This window comes from Oncorhynchus kisutch, linkage group LG19, assembly GCF_002021735.2.
Source record: "Oncorhynchus kisutch isolate 150728-3 linkage group LG19, Okis_V2, whole genome shotgun sequence".
NCBI lineage: Eukaryota > Metazoa > Chordata > Actinopteri > Salmoniformes > Salmonidae > Oncorhynchus > Oncorhynchus kisutch.
This window is the reverse complement of record NC_034192.2, coordinates 67,693,132-67,711,429: the sequence shown is the minus strand read 5'-3', so window position 1 is coordinate 67,711,429 and position 18,298 is coordinate 67,693,132. Positions and strand designations below refer to the sequence as shown.

The 18,298-nt window shown below is 47.2% G+C and overlaps 1 protein-coding gene across 5 annotated transcripts in view; it reads right to left on the bottom strand.

The window, feature by feature from the left end:
• Positions 1 to 4,485: 4,485 nt before the first annotated feature.
• The window catches only part of LOC109886243 (highly divergent homeobox), a 48,105-nt gene continuing 34,292 nt past the window's right edge, over positions 4,486 to 18,298 (bottom strand). The window contains exons 5-11 of one of the 5 annotated variants that reach the window (XM_031797987.1): positions 16,761 to 16,814; positions 16,416 to 16,562; positions 16,080 to 16,269; positions 15,919 to 16,001; positions 12,578 to 12,664; positions 12,366 to 12,488; positions 4,486 to 4,903 (exon numbers count right to left, since the gene is read on the bottom strand). In XM_031797987.1, the coding sequence (XP_031653847.1) occupies positions 4,640 to 4,903; positions 12,366 to 12,488; positions 12,578 to 12,664; positions 15,919 to 16,001; positions 16,080 to 16,269; positions 16,416 to 16,562; positions 16,761 to 16,814 (948 nt within the window). In that variant the 3' untranslated portion in view covers positions 4,486 to 4,639. Of the gene's footprint in view, positions 4,904 to 12,365; positions 12,489 to 12,577; positions 12,665 to 15,918; positions 16,270 to 16,415; positions 16,563 to 16,760; positions 16,815 to 18,298 lie in introns of all 5 variants that reach the window. The other 4 variants (XM_031797989.1, XM_031797988.1, XM_031797990.1 and 1 more) reach the window with 4 other exon arrangements.

The window sequence follows — 18,298 nt, the reverse complement described above, 5'->3', positions numbered from 1 at the left end:
CACAGCGAACAAAAGAGGGTAACGCCGAACACAGGCGTCAAACACTCCAAAATGTACAACACCGGTACATACGCTGTACAGCGGAAATAAATGACAGGACACTCCTGAACAAAAACAGCAAACAAGCCCAAACATAGGTGGGCTTACAGGTGGGCTTACTTATTTTCCACCATAATTTGCAAATAAATTCATTTAAAAAATCCTACAATGTGATTTTCTGGATTTCTTTTTCTCATTTTGTCTATCATAGTTGAAGTGTACCTATGATGAAAATTACAGGCCTCTCTCATCTTTTTAAGTGGGAGAACTTGCACAATTGGTGGCTGACTAAATAATTTTTTGCCCCACTGTACGTACGTACGTACATACATACATACATACATACATACATACATACATACATACATACAGACATTCAGACATACATAATGATAGCAGATCTTCAACCAAAACCTAATATTAGATAAGGGGAACCTGAGTGAAAAAATTAAAACAATTATCTAATTATTTTATAAAAACAAGGTTATGCAACACCCAATGCCCCTGTGTGAAAAAGTAGTTGCCCCCTTCCACTCAATAAGTGGTTGTCACCTTTAGCTGCAATCATTCCAACCAAACCCTTCCTGTAGTTGTTGTTCAGTCTCATGTCGCTGTCGAGGAATCTTCAAATCAAGTCAAACTTTGTCACATGCTCCGAATACAACAAGTGACCTTACCGTGAAATGGTTCCCTACACTCCCTTAGCCAACAGTGCAGTACAAGAAGAGTTAAGAAAATATTTACCAAATAAACTAAAGTAAAAAATTATAAAAAGTAACACAATAAAATAACAATTACGAGGCTATATACAGGGTGTAGCGAGTCAGTGTGCGGGGGTACAGGTTAGTTGAGGTAATGTTTACATGTAGGTGGGGGTGAAGTGGCTATGCATATAAAATAAACAGAGAGTAGCAGCAGTGTACAAAAAACGGTTGTCAGTGCAAATAGTCCAGGTGGCCACTTGATTAATTGTTCAGCAGCCTGATGGCTTGGGGGTAGAAGCTGTTCAGCAGTCTGATGGTTTGGGGGGTAGAAGCTGTTCAGCAGTCTGATGGCTTGGGGGTAGAAGCTGTTCAGCAGTCTGATGGCTTGGGGGTAGAAGCTGTTCAGCAGTCTGATGGCTTGGGGGTAGAAGCTGTTCAGCAGTCTGATGGCTTGGGGGTAGAAGCTGTTCAGCAGTCTGATGGCTTGGGGGTAGAAGCTGTTCAGCAGTCTGATGGCTTGGGGGGTAGAAGCTGTTCAGCAGTCTGATGGCTTGGGGGGTAGAATCTGTTCAGCAGTCTGATGGCTTGGGGGTAGAAGCTGTTCAGCAGTCTGATGGTTGGGGGGGTAGAAGCTGTTCAGCAGTCTGATGGTTTGGGGGGTAGAAGCTTTTAAGAAGCCTTTTGGTTCTAGATTTGGCGCTCCGGTACCGCTTGTCATGCTGTAGCAGAGAAAACAGTCTATGACTTGGGTGACTGGAGTCTCTGACACTGCCTGGATGGCAAAGCAGCTTGGGCCCTACGCACTACCCTCTCTAGCGCCTTACGGTCAGATGCCGAGCAGTTGCCATACCAGGAAGTGCTGGAACTGGTCAGGATGCTCTCGATGGTGCAGCTGTAGAACTTTTTGAGGACCTGGGGACCCATGTCAAGTCTTTTCAGTCTCCTGAGGGGGAAAGGTTTTGTCATGCCCTCTTCATGACTGTCTTGGTATGTTTGGACCATGATAGTTTGTTGGTGATGTGGACACTGAACTGCAGCTAAAGTTGATAAAACCAGTTATTGAGTTTAAGGGGGCAATTAATTTTTTACACAGGGGAATTGGGTGTTGCATAACTTTGTTCATTAAATAAGTACGTCATTGTTGGTTATTTGGTCACTCAGGATCCCTTTATCTAATATTAGGTTTTGGTTGAAGATCTGATCATTTTAAATAAAAAAACTATGCAAAAGTAAAGAAAATTAGAAACGGGGCAAATACTTTTCCGCAGCCCTGCTATAAAAGTCTTCCACCAAACACCTTCCTAACAGCACCAACAGATGCAGAGGAACAGACATTCTAGAATGTAACAGACATTTTGGAAGGTAACAGACATTCTGGATGGTAAGACACAGTCAACAGAGGAACAGACATTCTGTATGGTAACAGACAGTCAACAGAGTAACAGACATTCTGGATGGTAACAGACAGTAAACAGAGTAACAGACATTCTGGATGGTAACAGAGATTCTGGATGGTAACGAACAGTCAACAAAGTAACAGACATTCTGTATGGTAACAGACAGTCAACAGAGTAACAGACATTCTGGATGGTAAGAGACAGTCAACAGAGTACAGACATTCTGGATGGTAACAGACAGTAAACAGGGTAACAGACATTCTGGATGGTAACAGACAGTGAATAGAGTAACAGACATTCTGGATGGTAATGAACAGTCAACAGAGTAACAGACATTCTGGATGGTAACAGACAGTAAACAGAGTAACAGACATTCTGGATGGTAACAGACAGTCAAAAAAGTAACAGACATTCTGGATGGTAACAGACATTCTGGATGGTAACAGACATTCTGGAAGGTAACAGACATTCTGGATGGCAACGAACAGTCAACAGAGTAACAGACATTCTGGATGGCAACAGACATTCTGGACGGCAACAGACATTCTGGATGGCAACAGACATTCTGGATGGCAACAGACATTCTGGATGGCAACAGACAGTCCCAGACATTCTGGATGGCAACAGACAGTCCCAGACATTCTGGATGGCAACAGACAGTCCCAGACATTCTGGATGGCAACAGACAGTCCCAGACATTCTGGATGGCAACAGACAGTCCCAGACATTCTGGATGGCAACAGACAGCCCCAGGCATTGTGGATGGCAACAGACAGCCCCAGGCATTGTGGATGGCAACAGACAGCCCCAGGCATTGTGGATGGCAACAGACAGCCCCAGGCATTGTGGATGGCAACAGACAGCCCCAGACATTGTGGATGGCAACAGACAGCCCCAGACATTGTGGATGGCAACAGACAGCCCCAGACATTGTGGATGGCAACAGACAGCCCCAGACATTGTGGATGGCAACAGACAGCCCCAGACATTGTGGATGGCAACAGACAGTCCCAGACATTGTGGATGGCAACAGACAGTCCCAGACATTGTGGATGGCAACAGACAGCCCCAGACATTGTGGATGGCAACAGACAGCCCCAGACATTGTGGATGGCAACAGACAGTCCCAGACATTGTGGATGGCAACAGACAGTCCCAGACATTGTGGATGGCAACAGACAGTCCCAGACATTGTGGATGGCAACAGACAGCCCCAGACATTGTGGATGGCAACAGACAGCCCCAGACATTCTGGATGGCAACAGACAGCCCCAGACATTCTGGATGGCAACAGACAGCCCCAGACATTCTGGATGGCAACAGACAGCCCCAGACATTCTGGATGGCAACAGACAGCCCCAGGCATTGTGGATGGCAACAGACAGCCCCAGGCATTGTGGATGGCAACAGACAGCCCCAGGCATTGTGGATGGCAACAGACAGCCCCAGGCATTGTGGATGGCAACAGACAGCCCCAGGCATTGTGGATGGCAACAGACAGCCCCAGGCATTGTGGATGGCAACAGACAGCCCCAGACATTGTGGATGGCAACAGACAGCCCCAGACATTGTGGATGGCAACAGACAGTCCCAGACATTGTGGATGGCAACAGACAGTCCCAGACATTGTGGATGGCAACAGACAGTCCCAGACATTGTGGATGGCAACAGACAGTCCCAGACATTGTGGATGGCAACAGACAGCCCCAGACATTCTGGATGGCAACAGACAGCCCCAGACATTCTGGATGGCAACAGACAGCCCCAGACATTCTGGATGGCAACAGACAGCCCCAGGCATTCTGGATGGCAACAGACAGCCCCAGGCATTCTGGATGGCAACAGACAGCCCCAGGCATTCTGGATGGCAACAGACAGCCCCAGGCATTGTGGATGGCAACAGACAGCCCCAGGCATTGTGGATGGCAACAGACAGCCCCAGGCATTGTGGATGGCAACAGACAGCCCCAGGCATTGTGGATGGCAACAGACAGCCCCAGACATTGTGGATGGCAACAGACAGCCCCAGACATTGTGGATGGCAACAGACAGCCCCAGACATTGTGGATGGCAACAGACAGTCCCAGACATTGTGGATGGCAACAGACAGTCCCAGACATTGTGGATGGCAACAGACAGCCCCAGACATTGTGGATGGCAACAGACAGTCACAGACATTCTGGATGGCAACAGACAGCCGCAGACATTCTGGATGGCAACAGACAGTCACAGACATTCTGGATGGCAACAGACAGTTAGACATTCTGCATGGTAACAGACATTCTGGATGGTAACAGAGAGTAACAGACATTCTGGGCAGAGTAACAACAGACGGAGTCGTCAGGTCAGTTATTATGGAGTCTGTTTATTGTTGTGTCTGATACTAGACCAGACAAGGCGTAGTGATAAGTAATATAAAAGGCATTGTGAGCCCAGCACAGTTAGTTTAGGATCCTTCCACAGGCACAGGGTGTGGAGTGTTTGTGTGTGTCAGTACAGTCACTCTGGTCCGGTCTCAGTCTCTAGTTCCTCTGATACAGACGACTCGTTGAGCTCAGCAATCAATGAACCGTCTTCGTTTAGAGTGACCAATGGGAGGTCCTTGTTGGGGTTGACCAATGATGTTTCGTCGTTGCTCCTGGCGGCCAACGGGGAATCGTGATTGTCTGCAGAGTGTGTTGTTATGGAGATGGAGTTGGCTCCTCCCTCTGGACTCATGTCCCAGTCCTGATCTGCAGGCTGAGGTAGACTGGCTAGGAGCTCCTACGCACAGTCAGAAACACACTATGCTGTTTCGGAATGATTGTGTGTGTGTGTGTGTGTGTGTGCGCGTGTGTGTGTAAGAGAGAGTGTGTGTGTGTAAGTGAGAGTGTGTGTGTGTGCGTTTAAGTGAGAGAGTGTGTGTGTGTGTAAGTGAGAGTGTGTGTGTGCGCGCGCGCGTGTGTGTGTAAGTGAGTGTGTGTGTGCGTGTAAGTGAGAGAGAGAGAGAGAGTCGGTGTGTGTGTGTGTGTGTGTGCAAGTGAGAGAGTGTGTGCGTGTGCGTGTAAGTGAGAGAGAGTGTGTGCGTGCGTGTAAGTGAGAGAGAGAGTGTGCGTGCGTGTAAGTGAGAGAGAGAGTGTGCGTGCGTGTAAGTGAGAGAGAGAGTGTGCGTGCGTGTAAGTGAGAGAGAGTGTGTGCGTGCGTGTAAGTGAGAGAGAGTGTGTGCGTGCGTGTAAGTGAGAGAGAGTGTGTGCGTGCGTGTAAGTGAGAGTGTGTGTGCGTGCGTGTAAGTGAGAGTGTGTGTGTGCGTGCGTGTAAGTGAGAGTGTGTGCGTGCGTGTAAGTGAGAGTGTGTGTGTGCGTGTAAGTGAGTGTGTGTGTGTGCGTGTAAGTGAGAGTGTGTGTGTGCGTGTAAGTGAGAGTGTGTGTGTGCGTGTAAGTGAGAGTGTGTGTGCGTGTAAGTGAGAGTGTGTGTGCGTGTAAGTGAGAGTGTCTGTGTGTGTGTGTGCATGTAAGTGAGAGAGTGTGTGTGTGTGCGTGTGTGTGTGTAAGTGAGAGAGTGTGTGTGTGTGCGTGTGTTTGTGTAAGTGAGAGAGTGTGTGTAAGTGAGAGAGTGTGTGTGTGTGTGCGTGCGTGTAAGTGAGAGAGTGTGTGTGCGTGCGTGTAAGTGAGAGAGTGTGTGTGTGTGCGTGTAAGTGAGAGAGAGTGTGTGTGTGTGCGTGCGCGTAAGTGAGAGAGAGTGTGTGTGCGTGCGCGTAAGTGAGAGTGTGTGTGCATGTAAGTGAGAGTGTGTGTGTGCGTGTAAGTGAGAGTGTGTGTGTGCGTGTAAGTGAGAGTGTGTGTGTGCGTGTAAGTGAGAGTGTGTGTGTGCGTGTAAGTGAGAGTGTGTGTGTGCGTGTAAGTGAGAGTGTGTGTGTGCGTGTAAGTGAGAGTGTGTGTGTGTGTGTGTAAGTGAGAGTGTGTGTGCGTGCGCGTAAGTGAGAGTGTGTGTGCGTGCGCGTAAGTGAGAGTGTGTGTGCGTGTAAGTGAGAGTGTGTACGTGTAAGTGAGAGTGTGTGCGTGTAAGTGAGAGTGTGTGTGTGTGCGTGCATGTAAGTGAGAGTGTGTGTGTGTGTGCGTGTAAGTGAGAGAGTGTGTGTGTGTGTGTGCGTGCATGTAAGTGAGAGTGTGTGTGTGTGTGCGTGTAAGTGAGAGTGTGTGTGTGTGTGCGTGTAAGTGAGAGAGTGTGTGTGTGTGCGTGTGTGTGTGTAAGTGAGAGAGTGTGTGTAAGTGAGAGAGTGTGTGTGTGTGCGTGCGTGTAAGTGAGAGAGTGTGTGTGTGTGTGCGTGCGTGTAAGTGAGAGAGTGTGTGTGTGTGTGTAAGTGAGAGAGTGTGTGTGTGTGTGTGTGTAAGTGAGAGAGAGTGTGTGTGTGTGTAAGTGAGAGTGTGTGTGCGTGCGCGTAAGTGAGAGTGTGTGTGCGTGTAAGTGAGAGTGTGTACGTGTAAGTGAGAGTGCGTGCATGTAAGTGAGAGTGTGTGTGTGTGTGCGTGTAAGTGAGAGAGTGTGTGTGTGTGCGTGTGTGTGTGTAAGTGAGAGAGTGTGTGTAAGTGAGAGAGTGTGTGTGTGTGCGTGCGTGTAAGTGAGAGAGAGTGTGTGTGTGTGTAAGTGAGAGAGAGTGTGTGTGTGCGTGCGCGTAAGTGAGAGTGTGCGTGCGTGTAAGTGAGAGAGTGTGTGTGTGTGCGTGTAAGTGAGAGAGAGTGTGTGTGTGTAAGTGAGAGAGAGTGTGTGTGTGTGTGTGTGTGTAAGTGAGAGTGTGTGTGTGCGTGCGCGTAAGTGAGAGTGTGTGTGCGTGTAAGTGAGAGTGTGTACGTGTAAGTGAGAGTGTGTGTGTGTGTGTGTGTGTGTGTAAGTGAGAGTGTGTGTGCGTGCGCGTAAGTGAGAGTGTGTGTGCGTGCGTGTAAGTGAGAGAGAGTGTGTGTGTGCGTGTAAGTGAGAGAGAGTGTGTGTGTGTGTGTAAGTGAGAGAGAGTGTGTGTGTGTGTAAGTGAGAGAGAGTGTGTGTGTGTGTGTGTGTGTGTGTGTGTGTAAGTGAGAGTGTGTGTGCGTGTAAGTGAGAGTGTGTACGTGTAAGTGAGAGTGTGTGTGTGCGTGTAAGTGAGAGTGTGTGTGTGCGTGTAAGTGAGAGTGTGTGTGTGTGTGCAAGTGAGAGTGTGTGTGTGCGTGTAAGTGAGAGTGTGTGTGTGCGTGTAAGTGAGAGTGTGTGTGTGTGTGCGTGTAAGTGAGAGTGTGTGTGTGCGTGCATGTAAGTGAGAGTGTGTGTGTGCGTGTAAGTGAGAGTGTGTGTGTGTGTGTAAGTGAGAGTGTGTGTGCGTGTAAGTGAGAGTGTGTGTGCGTGTAAGTGAGAGTGTGTGTGCGTGTAAGTGAGAGTGTGTGCGTGTAAGTGAGTGTGTGTGTGTGCGTGCATGTAAGTGAGAGTGTGTGTGTGTGTGTGCGTGTAAGTGAGAGAGTGTGTGTGTGTGCGTGTGTGTGTGTAAGTGAGAGTGTGTGTGTGTGCGTGCATGTAAGTGAGAGTGTGTGTGTCTGTGCGTGTAAGTGAGAGAGTGTGTGTGTGTGCGTGTGTGTGTGTAAGTGAGAGAGTGTGTGTGTGTGTGCGTGTGTGTGTAGTGAGAGAGTGTGTGTAAGTGAGAGAGTGTGTGTGTGTGTGTGCGTGCGTGTAAGTGAGAGAGTGTGTGTGTGTGTGTGTAAGTGAGAGTGTGTGCGTGTAAGTGAGAGTGTGTGTGTGTAAGTGAGAGTGTGTGTGTGCGTGTAAGTGAGAGTGTGTGTGTGCGTGTAAGTGAGAGTGTGTGTGTCTGTGCGTGTAAGTGAGAGTGTGTGTGTCTGTGCGTGTAAGTGAGAGAGTGTGTGTGTGTGCGTGTGTGTGTGTAAGTGAGAGAGTGTGTGTAAGTGAGAGAGTGTGTGTAAGTGAGAGAGTGTGTGTAAGTGAGAGAGTGTGTGTGTGTGCGTGCGTGTAAGTGAGAGAGTGTGTGTGTGTGTGTGTAAGTGAGAGAGAGTGTGTGTGTGTGTGTAAGTGAGAGAGAGTGTGTGTGTGTAAGTGAGAGAGAGTGTGTGTGTGTGTGTGTGTGTGTGTGTAAGTGAGAGTGTGTGTGCGTGCGCGTAAGTGAGAGTGTGTGTGCGTGTAAGTGAGAGTGTGTACGTGTAAGTGAGAGTGTGTGCGTGTAAGTGAGAGTGTGTGTGTGTAAGTGAGAGTGTGTGTGTGCGTGTAAGTGAGAGTGTGTGTGTGCGTGTAAGTGAGAGTGTGTGTGTGCGTGTAAGTGAGAGTGTGTGTGTGCGTGTAAGTGAGAGAGTGTGTGTGTGCGTGTAAGTGAGAGAGTGTGTGTGTGCGTGTAAGTGAGAGAGTGTGTGTGTGTGCGTGTAAGTGAGAGTGTGTGTGTGTGTGTGTGCGTGTAAGTGTGCGTGTAAGTGAGAGTGTGTGTGTGCGTAAGTGAGAGTGTGTGTGTGTGCGCGTGTAAGTGAGAGTGTGTGTGTGTGTGCGTGTAAGTGAGAGTGTGTGTGTGCGTGCGTGTAAGTGAGAGTGTGTGTGTGCGTGTAAGTGAGAGTGTGTGTGTGCGTGTAAGTGAGAGTGTGTGTGTGCGTGTAAGTGAGAGTGTGTGTGTGTGTGTGTGCGTGTAAGTGTGCGTGTAAGTGAGAGTGTGTGTGTGCGTAAGTGAGAGTGTGTGTGTGTGCGCGTGTAAGTGAGAGTGTGTGTGTGTGTGCGTGTAAGTGAGAGTGTGTGTGTGCGTGCGTGTAAGTGAGAGTGTGTGTGTGTGTGCGTGCGTGTAAGTGAGAGTGTGTGTGTGCGTGCGTGTAAGTGAGAGTGTGTGTGTGCGTGTAAGTGAGAGTGTGTGTGTGCGTGTAAGTGAGAGTGTGTGTGTGCGTGTAAGTGAGAGTGTGTGTGTGCGTGTAAGTGAGAGTGTGTGTGTGCGTGTAAGTGAGAGTGTGTGTGTGCGTGTAAGTGAGAGTGTGTGTGTGCGTGTAAGTGAGAGTGTGTGTGTGCGTGTAAGTGAGAGTGTGTGTGTGCGTGTAAGTGAGAGAGTGTGTGTGCGTGTAAGTGAGAGAGTGTGTGTGCGTGTAAGTGAGAGAGTGTGTGTGTGTAAGTGAGAGTGTGTGTGTGCGTGTAAGTGAGAGTGTGTGCGTGCGTGTAAGTGAGAGTGTGTGTGCGTGCGTGTAAGTGAGAGAGTGTGTGTGCGTGCGTGTAAGTGAGAGAGTGTGTGTGCGTGCGTGTAAGTGAGAGAGTGTGTGCGTGCGTGTAAGTGAGAGTGTCTGTTTGTGTGTGTGCATGTAGGTGAGAGTGTGTGTGTGTGTGTAAGTGAGAGAGTGTGTGTGCGCGTGCATGTAGGTGAGAGTGTGTGTGTGTGTAAGTGAGAGTGTGTGTGTGCGCGTGCGTGTAAGTGAGAGAGTGTGTGTGTGCGTGCGTGTAAGTGAGAGAGTGTGTGTGTGCGCGTGTAAGTGTGTGTGTGTGCGTGTAAGTGTGTGTGTGCGCGTGTAAGTGAGAGAGAGTGTGTGTGCGTGTGTAAGTGAGAGAGTGTGTGCGCGTGCGTGTAAGTGAGAGAGTGTGTGCGCGTGCGTGTAAGTGAGAGAGTGTGTGCGCGCGCGTGTAAGTGAGAGAGTGTGTGTGCGTGCGTGTAAGTGAGAGAGTGTGTGTGCGTGCGTGTAAGTGAGAGAGTGTGTGTGTGTGCGTGTAAGTGAGAGAGTGTGTGTGTGTGTGCGTGTAAGTGAGAGAGTGTGTGTGCGTGTAAGTGAGAGTGTGTGTGTGTGTGCGTGTAAGTGAGAGAGTGTGTGTGTGTGTGCGTGTAAGTGAGAGAGTGTGTGTGTGTGTGCGTGTAAGTGAGAGAGTGTGTGTGTGTGTGCGTGTAAGTGAGAGAGTGTGTGTGTGTGTGCGTGTAAGTGAGTAAGTGTGTGTGTGCGTGTAAGTGAGAGAGAGTGTGTGTGTGCGTGTAAGTGAGAGAGTGTGTGTGTGTGCGTGTAAGTGAGAGAGAGTGTGTGTGCGTGTGTAAGTGAGAGTGTGTGTGTGCGTGTGTAAGTGAGAGTGTGTGTGTGCGTGTGTAAGTGAGAGTGTGTGTGTGCGTGTGTAAGTGAGAGTGTGTGTGCGTGTGTAAGTGAGAGTGTGTGTGCGTGTGTAAGTGAGAGTGTGTGTGCGTGTGTAAGTGAGAGTGTGTGTGCGTGTGTAAGTGAGAGTGTGTGTGTGCGTGTGTAAGTGAGAGTGTGTGTGTGCAAGTGAGAGTGTGTGTGTGCAAGTGAGAGTGTGTGTGTGCGTGTGTAAGTGAGAGTGTGTGTGTGCGTGTGTAAGTGAGAGTGTGTGTGTGCGTGTGTAAGTGAGAGTGTGTGTGTGCGTGCGTGTGTAAGTGAGAGTGTGTGTGTGCGTGCGTAAGTGAGTGTGTGTGTGTGTGTGTGTGTGTGTAAGTGAGAGAGTGTGTGTGTGTGTGTGTGTAAGTGAGAGTGTGTGTGTGTGTGTGTGTGTAAGTGAGAGAGTGTGTGTGTGTGTGTGTGTAAGTGAGAGTGTGTGTGTGTGTGTGTGTGTAAGTGAGAGTGTGTGTGTGTGTGTGTGTAAGTGAGAGTGTGTGTGTGTGTGTAAGTGAGAGTGTGTGTGTGTGTGTGTGTAAGTGAGAGTGTGTGTGTGTGTGTGTGTAAGTGAGAGTGTGTGTGTGTGTGTGTGTAAGTGAGAGTGTGTGTGTGTGTGTGTGTAAGTGAGGTGAGAGTGTGTGTGTGTGTGTGTGTGTAAGTGAGAGTGTGTGTGTGTGTGTGTGTGTGTAAGTGAGAGTGTGTGTGTGTGCGTGTGTAAGTGAGAGTGTGTGTGTGTGCGTGTAAGTGAGTGAGTGTGTGTGTGCGTGTAAGTGTGTGCGTGTAAGTGTGTGTGTGTGCGTGTGTGCGTGTAAGTGTGTGTGTGCGTGTAAGTGAGAGAGAGTGTGTGTGCGTGTGTAAGTGTGTGTGTGCGTGTAAGTGAGAGAGAGTGGTGTGTGCGTGTGTAAGTGAGAGTGTGTGTGTGCGTGTAAGTGAGAGAGTGTGTGTGTGTGTGCGTGTAAGTGAGAGAGTGTGTGTGTGTGTGCGTGTAAGTGAGAGAGAGAGTGTGTGTGCGCGTGTAAGTGAGAGAGTGTGTGTGTGTGTGTGTGCGCGTGCGTGTAAGTGTGTGTGTGCGTGTAAGTGAGAGAGAGTGTGTGTGCGTGTGTAAGTGAGAGAGAGTGTGTGTGCGTGTGTAAGTGAGAGTGTGTGTGTGCGTGTGTAAGTGAGAGTGTGTGTGTGCATGTGTAAGTGAGAGTGTGTGTGTGCATGTGTAAGTGAGAGTGTGTGTGTGCGTGTGTAAGTGAGAGTGTGTGTGTGCGTGTGTAAGTGAGTGTGTGTGTGCGTGTGTAAGTGAGTGTGTGTGTGCGTGTGTAAGTGAGTGTGTGTGTGCGTGTGTAAGTGAGAGTGTGTGTGTGTGTGTAAGTGAGAGTGTGTGTGTGTGTGTGTGTGTGTGTGTGTAAGTGAGAGTGTGTGTGTGTAAGTGAGTGTGTGTGTGCGTGTGTAAGTGAGAGTGGGTGTGTGTAAGTGAGTGTGTGTGTGTGTGTGTAAGTGAGTGTGTGTGTGTGCGTGTGTAAGTGAGAGTGTGTGTGTGTGTGCGTGTGTAAGTGAGAGTGTGTGTGTGTGTGTAAGTGAGAGTGTGTGTGTGTGTGTGTGTAAGTGAGAGTGTGTGTGTGTGTGTGTGTGTAAGTGAGTGTGTTGTGTGTGTGCGTGTAAGTGAGAGTGTGTGTAAGTGAGTGTGTGTGTGTGCGTGTAAGTGAGTGTGTGGGTGTGTGTAAGTGAGAGTGTGTGGGTGTGTGTAAGTGAGAGTGTGTGTGTGTGTGTGTAAGTGAGAGTGTGTGCGTGTAAGTGAGTGTGTGTGTGTGTAAGTGAGAGTGTGTGTGTGTGTAAGTGAGAGTGTGTGTGTAAGTGAGAGTGTGTGTGTGTGTGTGTGTGTGTGTAAGTGAGAGTGTGTGTGTGTGTAAGTGAGAGAGTGTGTGTGCGTGTCTGTAAGTGAGAGAGTGTGTGTGCGTGTCTGTAAGTGAGAGAGTGTGTGTGTGCGTGTGTGTGTAAGTGAGAGAGTGTGTGTGCGTGTGTGTGTAAGTGAGTGTGTGTGTGTGTGTAAGTGAGAGTGTGTGTAAGTGAGAGTGTATGTGTGTAAGTGAGTGTGTGTGTGTGTGTGTGTAAGTGAGTGTGTGTGTGTAAGTGAGTGTGTGTGTGTAAGTGAGTGTGTGTGTGTAAGTGAGTGTGTGTACCTGTTGTCTGTCCAGGTTGTTGGTCCTTACAGCGGTCAGAAGACTCTTGGTGAAGGTCTCCAACTCATAATATCTCTGATTCTGATTCTCTAGTTGGCTCTCCAGATACTGCACCTCCTCAAGCTGAAACACACACACACAACATAAAGGCCTATAGACATCAGGGGGTGGGAGGGGTGTGTGTGTGTGTGTGTGTGTGTGTGTTCCATCACCTTAAACTCCAGGAGGTTCTGCATATTTTCCATATCAGATCCGACCATCTCAACACCATCATCATCATCATCAATCACCTCTATCTTCTGTTAAGAAACACAACCCTATACAATCAGTGGCTAAATCTGTCAGGAGACACAACCCTATTGGACTAGTGTATCTCCAGTGTATTGTACTAGTGTAGTAACAGTGTATTGTTCTACTGTAGTAACAGTATATCTCTAGTGTAGTAACAGTGTATTGTACTAGTGTAGTAACAGCGTATTGCACTAGTGTAGTAACAGTGTATTGCACTAGTGTAGTAACAGTGTATTGCACTAGTGTAGTAACAGTGTATTGCACTAGTGTAGTAACTGTGTATTGTACTAGTGTAGTAACAGTGTATCTCTAGTGTAGTAACAGTGTTTATCTACTGTAGTAACAGTATATCTCTAGTGTAGTAACAGTGTATATCTAGTGTAGTAACAGTGTATATCTAGTGTAGTAACAGTGTATTGGACTAGTGTATCTCTAGTGTAGTAACAGTGTCTCTAGTGTAGTAACAGTATATTATACTAGTGTAGTAACAGTGCATCTCTAGTGTAGTAACAGTGTATTATACAAGTGTAGTAACAGTGTAGTAACAGTGTATTGTACTAGTGTAGTAGCAGCGTATTGCACTAGTGTAGTAACAGCGTATTGCACTAGTGTAGTAACAGTGTATTGCACTAGTGTAGTAACAGTGTATTGTACTAGTGTAATAACAGTGCATTGTACTAGTGTAATAACAGTGCATTGTACTAGTGTAATAACAGTGTTTATCTACTGTAGTAACAGTGTATTGCACTAGTGTAGTAACAGTGTATTGTACTAGTGTAATAACAGTGTTTATCTACTGTAGTAACAGTGTAATGTACTAGTGTAGTAACAGTGTATTGCACTAGTGTAATAACAGTGTTTATCTACTGTAGTAACAGTGTATTGCACTAGTGTAGTAACAGTGTATTGTACTAGTGTAATAACAGTGTATTGTACTAGTGTAATAACAGTGTTTATCTACTGTAGTAACAGTGTATATCTAGTGTAGTAACAGTGTAATGTACTAGTGTAGTAACAGTGTATTGTTCTACTGTAGTAACAGTATATCTCTAGTGTAGTAACAGCGTATTGTACTAGTGTAATAACAGTGTTTATCTACTGTAGTAACAGTGTATATCTAGTGTAGTAACAGTGTAATGTACTAGTGTAGTAACAGTGTATTGTTCTACTGTAGTAACAGTATATCTCTAGTGTAGTAACAGCGTATTGTACTACTGTAGTAACAGTATATCTCTAGTGTAGTAACAGTGTATATCTAGTGTAGTAACAGTGTATATCTAGTGTAGTAACAGTGTAATGTACTAGTGTAGTAACAGTGTATTGCACTAGTGTATCTCTAGTGTAGTAACAGTGTCTCTAGTGTAGTAACAGTATATTATACTAGTGTAGTAACAGTGCATCTCTAGTGTAGTAACAGTGCACCTGTACAAGTGTAGTAACAGTGTAGTAACAGCGTATTGCACTAGTGTAGTAACAGCGTATTGCACTAGTGTAGTAACAGTGTATTGCACTAGTGTAGTAACAGTGTATTGTACTATTGTAGTAGTGTATCTCTAGTGTAGTAACAGTGTATTGCACTAGTGTAGTAACAGTGTATCTCTAGTGTAGTAACAGTGTATTGCACTAGTGTAGTAACAGTGTATTGCACTAGTGTAGTAACAGTGTATTGCACTATTGTAGTAACAGTGTATTGCACTAGTGTAGTAACAGTGTATTGCACTAGTGTAGTAACAGTGTATTGCACTAGTGTAGTAACAGTGTATTGCACTAGTGTAGTAACAGTGTATTGCACTAGTGTAGTAACAGTGTATCTCTAGTGTAGTAACAGTGTATTGCACTAGTGTATTGCACTAGTGTAGTAACAGTGTATTGCATTAGTGTAGTAACAGTGTATTGCACTAGTGTAGTAACAGTGTATTGTAATAGTGTAGTAACATTGTAGTAACAGTGTATATCTAGTGTAGTAACAGTGTATTGCACTAGTGTAGTGTACTAGTGTATTGCACTAGTGTAGTGTACTAGTGTAGTAACAGTGCATCTCTAGTGTAGTAACAGTGTATTGTACTAGTGTAGTAACAGTGTAGAAACAGTGTATCTCTAGTGTAGTAACAGTGTATTGTACGAGTGTAGTAACAGTGTAGTAACAGTGTATCTCTAGTGTAGTAACAGTGTATCTCTAGTGTAGTAACAGTATCTCTCTAGTGTAGTAACAGTGTATTGTACTAGTGTAGTAACAGTGTGTCTAGTGTAGTAGCAGTGTGTCTCTAGTGTAGTAGCAGTGTGTCTCTAGTGTAGTAACAGTGTATCTCTAGTGTAGTAACAGTATCTCTCTAGTGTAGTAACAGTGTATTGTACTAGTGTAGTAACAGTGTGTCTAGTGTAGTAGCAGTGTGTCTCTAGTGTAGTAGCAGTGTGTCTCTAGTGTAGTAACAGTGTGTCTCTAGTGTAGTAACAGTGTGTCTCTAGTGTAGTAACAGTGTGTCTCTAGTGTAGTAACAGTATATCTCTAGTGTAGTAACAGTGTATTGTACAAGTGTAGTAACAGTGTATTGTACTAGTGTAGTAACAGCGTATTGCACTAGTGTATTAACAGTGTATTGCACTAGTGTAGTAACAGTGTATTGCACTAGTGTAGTAACAGCGTATTGCACTAGTGTAGTAACAGCGTATTGCACTAGTGTAGTAACCGTGTATTGCACTAGTGTAGTAACCGTGTATTGCACTAGTGTAGTAACAGTGTATATCTAGTGTAGTATCAGTGTAGTAACAGTGTATTGTACTAGTGTAGTATCAGTGTATTGCACTAGTGTAGTAACCGGGTATTGTACTAGTGTAGTAACAGTTCATCTCTAGTGTAGTAACCGTGTATTGCACTAGTGTAGTAACCGTGTATTGCACTAGTGTAGTAACAGTGTATATCTAGTTTAGTAACAGTGTATTGTACTAGTGTAGTAACAGTGTAGTAACAGTGTATTGTACTAGTGTAGTAACAGCGTATTGCACTAGTGTAGTAACAGTGTATATCTAGTGTAATATCAGTGTAGTAACAGTGTATTGTACTAGTGTAGTAACAGTGTAGTAACAGTGTATTGTACTAGTGTAGTAACAGTGTAGTAACAGTGTATTGTACTAGTGTATTAACAGTGTATTGCACTAGTGTATCTCTAGTGTAGTAACAGTGTATCTCATGTAGTAACAGTATATTATACTAGTGTAGTAACAGTGCATCTCTAGTGTAGTAACAGAGTGTATACTGCAGTACCACGCTGTGAGCCATGGGGGCGCTGCTGCTCTCCTCCTCTACTCCGTTCTCTTCTTCTCTCTGGTACGACTGACTGGTCCCATCTAAAATACAAACACTGTCACACTGGACACTGCTACTTGGGGAGGTTGTGTGTGTGTGTGTGTGTGCTCGCGTCTCACCCTCGGACAGACAGAAGGACGCTCCATCGTTTAGGTTGTCTCCCAGCTCGGGCGTTCTAAGCCCCTCTCCATCGGAACTCAGTGCAGAGGGAGACTTCTCCCCTTCCTGGAACAAGGCCAGCCCACCTTTAGGGGGCGGGATCTTTATGCCCATCAGACGGTACTTCCTCCTCCGGTTCCCAATCCACGTCTGTCAAACAAATACACAGCACAACATAATATACTGTTAAGATCCACGTCTGTCAATTACACAACTACTGTTAATACTGTACAACAGTCAGAGGGAGTGTGTGATTGGCTGATACAGCTGAGAGGAAGCCTCTGATTGGTTGCTACCTTGACTATCTCAGTGTCTACGTTGAGCTGATTGGCTGCTGCGTTGATCTTCTCTCTGTAGACAGAACCCAGACTGTTCATCCCTCGGTCCCAGTACCGCTTCAACTGGCCCAGGTCCACATCACTGAACTGGGTCCTGTCCTGTAGCTAAACACACACACACACACACACACACACACACACACGTTAAAGAACATGGAACAGTATAGATGGTGACAGTGCTCTAATCTCCTACATTTCCGTTTTAGTCATTTAGCAGAAGCTCTTATCCAGAGCGACGTACTGTAGTGAGTGTATACATTAATACTGTTAGGTAAGACAGAATGACACATGATGAAGACTTACAGTTCTCTTCCTGGAGTTACTGATGAGCCACGGAGCAGAGGGACTGACTGGAACCTACAGAGGGGAGGAGGTGGTGAGAGGGGGGAAGGGGAGAAAAGAGGGGGGAGGAGGAAAGAGGGGGAGGGAGGAGGAAACAGTAGGAGAGAGGAGGAAACAGTAGGAGAGAGGAGGAAAGAGTGGGAGGGAGGAGGAAAGAGTGGGAGGGAGGAGGAAAGAGGAGGAGGGAGGAGGAAAGAGGGGGAGGGATGAGGAAAGAGAGGGAGGGATGAGGAAAGAGGGGGAGGGAGGAGGAAAGAGTGGGAGGGAGGAGGAAAGAGTGGGAGGGAGGAGCGAGGAAGAGAGGTGAGGAGGAAGAGGAAAGAGGAGGAGGAAAGGGGAGAAGGGAGGAGGAAAGAGGAGAAGGGATGAGGGAAGAGGAGGAGGGAGGAAAGAGGCTAAGAGAGGAGGGAAGAGTGGGGAGGGAGGAGAGGTGAGGAAGAAAGAGGAGGAGGAAAGAGTAGGAGGGAGGGAGGAAAGAGGGGGAGGGAGGAGAGGAGGAAAGAGAAGGAGGGATGAGGAAAGAGGGGGTGGGAGGAAAGAGGAGGAGGGAGGAGGGTAGAGTGGGAGGGTTGAGAGGTGAGGAGGAAAGAGGAGGAGGGAGGAGGAAAGAGGAGAAGGGAGGAGGAGAGGGGAGAGGTGAAGGAAAGAGGAGGAGGAAAGAGTAGGAGGCAGGAGGAAAGAGGAGAAGGGAGGAAAAGAAGGGAGGAGGAGGGAGGAGGGAGGGGGGAGGGAGGAGGAAAGAGGGGGAGGGAGGAGGAAAGAGAAGGAGAGAGGAGGAAAAGAGAAGGAGAGAGGAGGAAAGAGTAGGAGGGAGGAGGAAAGAGTAGGAGGGAGGAGGAAAAGAGTAGGAGGGAGGAAGAAAGAGTAGGAGAGAGGAGGAAAGAGGGGGAGGGGAGGAGGAAAGGAGAGAGGAGGAACAGGTGAGGAGGAAAGAGTAGAGGGAGGAGGAAAGAGTAGGAGAGAGGAGGAAAGAGGGGGAGGGAGGAGGAAAGAGAAGGAGAGAGGAGGAAGAGAAGGAGAGAGGGAGGAAAGAGAAGGAGAGAGGAGGAAAGAGTAGTGAGAAGGAGGAAAGAGTAGGTGAGAGGAGGAAAGAGGGGGAGGGAGGAGGAAAGAGGGAGGACAGGAGGGGAGGAAAGAATAGGAGGGAGGAAGGAAAGATGTAGGAGGGAGGAGGAAAGATAAGGAGGGAGAGAAGAGCACGAGGGAGGAGGAGGAAGAGTAAGGAGAGAGGAGAAAGAGGGTGGGGGAGGGAGGAGGAAAGAGAAAGAAGGAAGAGAGAGGAAAGGAAGGAAGGAGGAGGAGGAAAGAGTAGGTGAGAGAGGAGGAAAGAGGGGGGGAGGGAGGAGGAAAGAGGGAGGAGAGGTGAGGAGGAGGAAAGAGAAGGAGGGAGAGAGGAAAGAGTAAGGAGGGAAGGAGGAAGAGTAAGGAAGGGAGGAGGGAAGAGTAAGAGGGAGGAGGAAAGAGTAAGAGAGAGGAGGAAAGAGGGGGAGGAGGAGGAA